This window comes from Rhagoletis zephyria, unplaced genomic scaffold, assembly GCF_001687245.7.
Source record: "Rhagoletis zephyria isolate East Lansing unplaced genomic scaffold, Rhagoletis_zephyria_1.1 Rzeph_scaffold_14643, whole genome shotgun sequence".
Lineage (NCBI taxonomy): Eukaryota > Metazoa > Arthropoda > Insecta > Diptera > Tephritidae > Rhagoletis > Rhagoletis zephyria.
Window position 1 is genome coordinate 1 of NW_016171711.1, and position 8,462 is coordinate 8,462.

At 38.1% G+C, this 8,462-nt stretch overlaps 2 protein-coding genes across 3 annotated transcripts; one reads left to right on the forward strand and one right to left on the reverse strand.

Moving 5' to 3' along the window:
- The first annotated feature begins 1,164 nt into the window (after positions 1-1,164).
- On the forward strand, positions 1,165-4,650 carry fu (STKc_STK36 domain-containing protein fused). Its single transcript, XM_017634967.1, has 9 exons — positions 1,165-1,533; positions 1,613-2,197; positions 2,257-2,417; positions 2,490-3,158; positions 3,213-3,363; positions 3,452-3,580; positions 3,651-3,933; positions 3,996-4,288; positions 4,387-4,650. The coding sequence occupies exons 1-9, from the start codon at positions 1,423-1,425 to the stop codon at positions 4,435-4,437; spliced, it is 2,433 nt and encodes an 810-aa protein (XP_017490456.1). The 5' UTR covers positions 1,165-1,422; the 3' UTR covers positions 4,438-4,650.
- LOC108378664 (zinc metalloproteinase nas-13) lies at positions 4,559-8,163 on the reverse strand. Of its 2 annotated transcripts, none has more exons than XM_017634968.1 (5): positions 7,761-8,163; positions 7,465-7,638; positions 5,219-5,379; positions 4,854-5,129; positions 4,559-4,792 (listed from the first exon to the last, which is right to left on the reverse strand). In XM_017634968.1, the coding sequence occupies exons 1-5, from the start codon at positions 7,909-7,911 to the stop codon at positions 4,583-4,585; spliced, it is 972 nt and encodes a 323-aa protein (XP_017490457.1). In that variant the 5' UTR covers positions 7,912-8,163; the 3' UTR covers positions 4,559-4,582. The 2 variants fall into 2 exon arrangements, with proteins under 2 accessions (XP_017490457.1, XP_017490458.1); XM_017634969.1 differs by having other exon boundaries at positions 7,754-7,905.
- Positions 8,164-8,462: the final 299 nt, after the last annotated feature.

The window sequence follows — 8,462 nt, forward strand, 5'->3', positions numbered from 1 at the left end:
TTTATATGGAGTTTTTGCTTTTCTTAAGAGCTGGATACTAAGCTGTAGGCATGACTCAATAGAAAAAGGTTTGCTCAAAAAGCAGTTTTCTCGCTCCCTCTTGACAAAATCGGCTCCCTTAGCAAGGCAGGGTGTGTGGGTTCATGTGTGTGTGCAAAGCTTTTGTAAGCTAAGGGAGTGTCAAAACTCGAATGTCACTAAAGAGCAAACCGTTAATTATTGAATCTTGGGCTGTAGTTGCGCTTTTGTTTAGTGTATTGGTGTTTTTGTTTCAATGTGTTAGTGTATTTTGAATAAATTGTAATGAAAATGGAAGAAATTGTAATAGAAATGAAAGAAATTGTAATAGATGAGAGCGGCTGCCAAAACACAGGTGATCTCAGCTGTAGGCAGTTTTTGGCAATCAGCAGATAGTGTTTTTACTAAGGAAACTGTACGATGGCTACAAGTTTCGAGTTTACGCAATAAAAGTTTTCGTGTCTGAACATCGACTTACTGTATCCCAGGCAAAGAAAAAGCTTGGCAGGACTGGCTGAAAATAGGTTCGTTCGCGTAGCTGTTAATTGTTCATGTTTAACCAAAACTTACAAGTTTTTGCGTTCGCGTGCGCAAAAAACTTGCAAAGTAGGGGAAATTGAGAGAGCAAAGTGACATTTCATTTTGAGGGGAAGCTGCTGGTTTCTGCTGGAAAAATTTTTGCCAACAGCAATTTGCCAACAGGAAAACAGCTGATCAAAAACAGCTGGTTGGCATTTACGCAAATCACAAAATTGAATTTGATGGTTTGGAAGTTAAAAATTACAAAATGCGACTAATTAAACTTGTAAGAAATAAGTAGTTATTTGTTTAATCAATAAACTGTGCCAGTATAACACTTTGCGATGACTTTTCGTACGTTTTAAATTTAACACTTTTTTATGTAAACAAAAATTATATCAGCTTTTCGTCTAACTTGCAAGTTTCTGCAAATTTTCTGTTCGCGTACTATTTTGGATATTTCTCTCTTGTGAGAGAACAGATGACATTTCGCCGGAATTTGGCAGTTGGTTGGTTTCTGCTGGAGATTTTAAACGAACGCACCTAATGTTTGTACAGGGTTGCTAAAAGTTTAAAACAAAACGTACTAAAACAACCTGCCCACCCTGGTTTGAATTAACGCATCAGCCGGCCAGCTGTTCACGTAAACGTAGAGCAACAAGTATACGTTTTGTTTTGATAATTCTTTTTGCAAAATTTATAATCCTGTATACTGCCTTTATAATCGTTGTCGGCTTTAATAAATTAATTTGTTAAAAAAAAATATAAGAAACTATTTGCTTAACTATGCAGTCACTTCATTGTATTACATTTAAAATAAAACACTAAAAAATAGAATTTCATTCATATTAATATCGACAAAAGACTACAAGTTTGGCTGTTGTAATGAATCGCTATACTGTAAATTCGCTGATAGGAGAGGGCTCTTTTGGGCGCGTATACAAAGCTATACGCAAAGAGGATGCACAAGTGGTGGCAATTAAGGTGATATCTAAGGTAAATAGAATTATGTAGCAAGATCCTTTATGCAGTAAACAGGCGTTAATACATATTCAAAAATTGTAAATCTTTAAAGCGTGGTCGCAGCAGCCGCGAGCTAAAGAATCTCCGTCGCGAATGTGAAATACAAGCGCATCTTAAGCACACAAATGTCATTGAAATGTTGGAGTCATTCGAAACAAAGAACGATTTGATTGTTGTAACAGAATTCGCCCCCATCGACCTGCATCGGTATCTTGCACGACACGGTGCTGTGCCAGAGGATAAAGCGCAGCGTCTCATTTGCCATTTAGTTTCAGCGCTTTATTATCTGCACTCGAATCGTATACTGCATAGAGATTTAAAACCACAAAATGTATTGCTCAATGAGGATTTGCATGCCAAGTTGTGCGACTTTGGTTTGGCACGCAACATGACTATGGGCACACACGTTTTGACTTCCATAAAAGGTACACCGTTGTACATGGCACCAGAGTTGTTAGCTGAGCAACCTTACGATCACCAAGCGGACTTATGGTCGCTGGGATGTATATCATATGAATGCCTGGCAGGTGCGCCTCCTTTCTGCACAACATCTATCTTGCACTTGGTGAAGCTGATCAAACATGAAGAGGTGAAGTGGCCAACCTTTTTAAGTAGCGACTGCCGGTCTTTTTTGCAGGTAATTAAAAAAAGTCACATATTAGTGCGCATTTTATACTAAAATAAATTTATTTGCAGGGTCTGTTGGAAAAAGATCCCTCATTGCGCATATCGTGGACAGAAATACTTTGTCATCAGTTTGTCGAAGGCAAACTCTTCATATCGGGCATCAAGGCTAACAATTCACCATTCACAAACCCACAAAAACAAAAGATCTCAAGATGTTCTCGCAGCCAACGGTAGAATAATTGTTAAACGCGTATCGAATATCTTGTTTTACTAAATTACACTATCTTACATGCATTTTCCAGCTCCAAAACGGACGATATCTCGAAGCAAGTTGCCTCAATGAGCCTCGCAAACGCTTCCCTTTGCACAAACGAAAATATGACTTCCTCACGTGACAGTATCAATGCAATACCGCCAAGCGATATTGAGAATCTCGAAACAGATGTTGAAGAGAACATTAACAATGTTACGGTTCCATTTGCTGATCAATCCTATAAGAATACTTCAGTTATCAAAAACCATGACGTCGATATCATTATACCTCATTTTAATATAGTAACGGAAGCTGCTGCTGCGGCGCCTGTAATTAATTCGCAAACCTGCTTTGTCAGCGGTAATACAAACATGATACTCAATCACATGAACGATAATTTTATGTATGCTGCAAACACAAATTCATCACCGCCACATCATCAGCCGCATCAGCAAAGTAAAAAATCGCCAACTGAAAGCACCAAATTGCAAGAAACACCTTTGGTTACCAATACAAATGTTAAGGCATCGCGCAGCAAAGATTTGGAAAAACGTAAGCTGAGTCAGAATTTGGATAATTTTTCGCTACGCTTGGGACAGGGATTCGATTCCGAACCACGCAAAACTGTAGAGCGCAGAGATAAAGATAAGGATAAGGAAAAAGAACAAAAGTGTAACAGGAGTATAATGCATTCGGCAGATGAGAAGCGCAGCACTGGGTATACAACTTTTAAAATAACGTAAATTTAATATGTTAAAATAACTTTTTATAGAAATTCACCACCATGTCTGCTGCCTGGCTGGGATTCATGTGACGAGTCGCAAAGTCCACCTATTGAAAATGATGAGTGGTTGGCGTTTTTAAATCGCACAATGCAGGAAGTGCTGGACGGTGAAATGGACTCGTTAAAGCAACACAATTTGGTAAATACATTTATCGTTTGATTGAAGAAATGTAGCTTAAACCTACCGTTATTTTTTCTGCTGATCATTTCACCTCCCTTCTCTTTAGGTAAGCATCATAGTGGCGCCGTTACGCAATTCAAAAGCTATACCTAAAGTGGTGGATAGCGTTGCACAGCTCTTATCGTTGCCCTTTGTATCTGATGAGTCTCCATGCGTTATTGAGTTAATACAAAATGTAAGCCTATATTCATACTATACTCGAACCGCTCTAAGTAAAGTTTAAATAATTTTCGCATTGCTATAAGGTTTATATCGACGTCAAGCTCGTCCCAAATCTCATGTATGCTTCTAAATTGCTGATTTGTCACAAAGGCACCGGCGATTCGAGCGCCTCGTTGACGCATTCACATGGAGGGCGTGCAGTGCGTTCCATGGCTGAACTTAATTGCGAAGAAATACGCACCATTTCGCGTCTGTACGAATTGATATGTCATCTAGTGCATTTGAAGCAGCAATTTCTCTCGCAGTTCTGTGATGCAGTTGCCATTTTGGCAGCGAATGAATTGCTGATTAATTTGTTGCAACATGGTAGGTAGAACAGCAATATATTTACAGTACGTACATACTGGTTACAAACGCTTTGTTTTCAGATTTCCGAAACGCGAACGCTGTGCGCATTTCGACTAATATATTGGGTCTGCTAATATGCGTATTGCGTGAGTTGCCAGAAAATGCGGATTTGGTGGAAAAAGTCATATTCAACAGCAAATTAAATATGGTGGCGTTGCTTGGCAATGCTGATGACTTGATACGCATGCGCATGTGTATGCTTTTTCGCTTACTGGCGCGCTTTAGTCTGCGCGGTTTACAAAGTGTTTGGTGTACAGATATAAAAAAAGCAATTGAAGAGTTAGCAGACGATGACAATCTGGAATTGCGAGAGGTGAGCTTAAAACTGCAACGGCCTGCGCAAGATTTTCTTACATTTTTTTTTCGGATGAATACATTTTTAAAATCTTTAATTTTTTTTGTTAACCACAGATCGCCGAAAGTACCTTGGAAGAATTGCGACACTTTACTTTCTACGGTTAAAATACAGATAAGAGGCATGAACTGCGCCTCGATCAAAAAAGAATTGAGATTTTAGTTTAAGTTACATCTTTCTATATTTTATATATTTTTTACAGCAATTTTTATAATTCCCATATGCGACAAAATGTACGAATTTACATTGAATTTACTTCCTTAACTTTTTTGTATGTTCCTCTGGACTATTTCGACTGAATAAACTGTTTTGAAAATAACCTAAAAGTTCATCTAAATATGAGCCCAGTTGATCAAAACTAAACAAGTAATCAACATTGCAGTCGTCTTTGTACATCTCATTCAACTTTGAAACATCCTTCTTAGAGAGACCCTTGCGTTGACCCAACGAGGCATAGGGATCCTAAAAAATATTGTCAGAGGCAATTGAATATATGTATACAATATAAAATGTAGGCATTTACCAATGGCTCTATGGTTGGCTTGCCATTTTTCGTGAACGCTTTCGAACTGTAATGCATAACACTCTGATAGTCATATTCAACGCCGAAATTTGTTATGTGTGTACGCGCATATTTATTAAAATTATGCGCATGTCCATCGAGTATATTCTCCCAATTGATTTTTACATATTCATCACGTTCAGTCGAGCTCTGCTGGTGATAGAAGCCCAGTGCGTGCAGCAATTCGTGCACAATGACACCATGCGTAACGCAACGTGGCGTATTGAGGTTGAGAACCTATAGGTTAATAATATATGAATGCAAATTTTTTTTGACTGAGCCAGATAAAATTGTATTTTAAAATCATTTTGAAGTAATGTATAAACCTGTCCTCCTTGTCGACGCCCAACGCTGGACCAACAGCCGGAATAGTTGCCTTTAAATACTATCCAATTGGTATCGCCTTTTTCGTAGGGACGAAAACGGATGCAAGTTTTTTCATGGTATTCCTTGAAAGCCTCCAAAATTGCCATCATCTGCGTTTGATCTGTGGGGTAGTCGAGTGATTAACGTAACTTATGTATGAAAATTGTGTTATTCAAATGTCTGTGTTTCTTTGTATGTATTCTTTTTTCAAATTTTTTGCTTAATCCGAGAATTTAACTTTTTTCCTTTTAGTGCTTCCAGATTTTTTTAAGTGAAATCGAGCTCTTCATGTTTCCAATTTTGTATGCGAAACTAAACAATGTATGTTGGGTTAGGTCAGCTTAGGCTAGGCTAGGTGGTCGTCACCAGTTGGGAACACACTTTAACTTTATAGAGATTGATGAGTCAATGTCGATTTATGGAGAAGGCTAATATCAATACCCGAGGGCTTCTCAGGGCCGACTACAACGTGTGTGCCAAGATGCTTGAATATTATCCTTGCGGAAGCTGAGATGTGAATCTAAACGCGTAAATTCCGATCGGACACTGACCTCTCAGAACCCCCACCAAAACCGAGAGATGTGGCTTTGCAGGCATAAGAATCTTCCTTGATCGTTCCCAATTCACCCTGGACCAGAAGAACCTTGCGAGCTTAAAACTAATCACGAGTGAACCACGGAACCACAGGTAATCGATAGCCTTCTGCTCGGGGACATCATTTCAAGGGCACCCCCTCGTGCCAACTCGTCAGCAATGCAGTTTTCCCCAAAGCCCCTATGGCCTCGTACTCACACAAGTTTAATTAAAGACTATTCCTACGCAATTGGGAGAGAGGTTACAGACATTTTCTAACAGAGTGCTCTGATTACCGGTTGGCTATTAGAGTAAATTTGTTGGGAGTTCTCTCCGTATTATTTGAGTATCCCGATAATTCGGATATTCGAATAGGGGTATTATTACTTAATAGATTCAATAGTTTCGAGAACAATTTTACGAATCAGTTAATCATACTGTTTAGAATATTCGGATAACAAAATTAACGCATATTTACCGGATCGTATAAATATACATGAACGGATATCCGAATATAGGGATAGTCCCAGCCCTAGAGTAGATGCATACCACTCTTACTAACGTCACATTCTTGAGCAGTGTTTGCCACACCTCTTTGATATCAGCCACTTCTGCCTAAAGAACGCTGGAAGCCCCAACACGATGTTAATGGAGAGCTTATAGCAGATGCAGAAGCAGGAGACATCCCTCTTCAAAAATATTTCCAAATGAAGCTTCTTTACAAACCATTTTAAAATATTTAAATTAACTTGTTCATTAAATTGATTTTGAATTTCTAATCAGGTGGCAACCTTCATCAAAAATATTTCCAAAATAGAGCTTTCTTAAATCTCTCTCGTTTGATGCTTATATAAAATATTTAATTTAATTGATTAAATTAATTTTGACTTCCTAAATAAGTGGCAGCCCTCTTTGGAAATATCTTAGAAATAAAGCTTACTCCTTTGAAACCCATATTACATTGTTTAATTTAACTTGCTAATTTAAATGATTTAGAATTTCCAAACAGGTGGGGCCCTCAGCAGAAATCTTCTCGAAATTAAACTTTCTCAAACCTCTGTTGATTTGGTTCTCACATCAAACAATTCACCAATTCAAGGTTGCCACAATCTTAAAAAATATCGAAAATCTAAATCGAGGTCATAAACTATCTGTGTGCCAAATTCCATTGAAATATGTCTAGTCGTTTTAGCGTGCAAGATCCCAACAATAATAGCTATTAGTAGGATTTTCGTGTTTCAAGTTCGTTGCTTAAGTCTTTTGTATAGTAATCTATACATACATACATCCAAAAGGTAATACAATGTAGTATTCATAGTGCAATAGACAGGTGAAGTAATAAATCAGCTTTCTCGCTTTATTTTCTGGCATTCGGCTGCCTTATAGCCAAATTTTCAAGGCAAATTTTCAAATAAGGCTGTGTCGAAATCTTTCTTCCCGCTCTAATTACTTCATTTAGAATAATTTCACCATGATTTGTGCGTATCTACCTAAATATGTAGAGTATTTTAAATTGTATTGCACAGCTTTGTCTGACTAATTTCTCCGTCACTTGCAATTCACATTTTGCTGCTTTTAGATTCCCACTTGGATTCAATAAAAATTTTTCGTATGTATGTACCAATATACTCACTAAAGTCATTACTATCAATATAGAATGGCACAGTCGCATCTGGCCAGGTAAACTTCTCGCGTAATAAACCGTTTCGCAACCAATCGCGGTGCAGCATAATATCGCCCTCGAATAGACCGCAGTGCTCCCAGAGATTTGTGTCACTATCCTCAGTCCAAAATTCAAAAGCAGCATCTATAATGTAAAAAAATTTTTGGGCTTTCAACTTAACTTCCAAAATTTTTTCCTTAAATTTCAATAATACTGGATATTCAAATTCTTATAATTGCGTTTGTCTTCCCATAGTTACCACATACTGTTGTGACGCCGCAGCATTTGCATGTTGGCACCCCAGCGTGGCGGTGGCGGCACTGCTGGTCGAAATACATTCAGCGTCTGCGCCATCATGCCCCAGTATGAGCATAGGTTAGCGCCAAAAATTAAAATTATTAAGTAATGGTTAAGCATATTTTACCAACTAAATAGTATTTAGTCTATGAAAATATTTTACTTAAAAAATTTTGCACCAATGAAAGCGTAATTTCACGGCTGTTCGCGGCGAATGACAAATCTATTGTGCGTTCGACTTTACACTTCATTTACGCACCGAAGAAAGTGAAGTGAAACGCCCACAATTGCGGTGTTTCAATTATCCGAATCGACAAACTTAATTTTCAGTTTCACATAGCAAACATCCAAGTATGCATGTATGTATGTATATGGGTATGGGTGTGTGGGTGGTGAGTATGCGACTGCCGTTCAGAATAACTGCCGAAGCAGTGTGGTGGTCGGCTAGGAAATTTCTGATTTCATTTTTATGAAATTGAGTAATTTATGCGGGCGCACGTTTAGAATTTTTCGATTTCGATTGCTTTTGATTGGTCATTTGGATTGGTGTGTCGACGATGGGAATTAGATTTTGAGGTTATAAAATAGTGTCGTGCATTGCTTATAAAGTGCGCTTGAGTTTGGCGTATCTTGGGAGTGAGTTAAGTAGTGAGTTCGGCATATCGCACGTT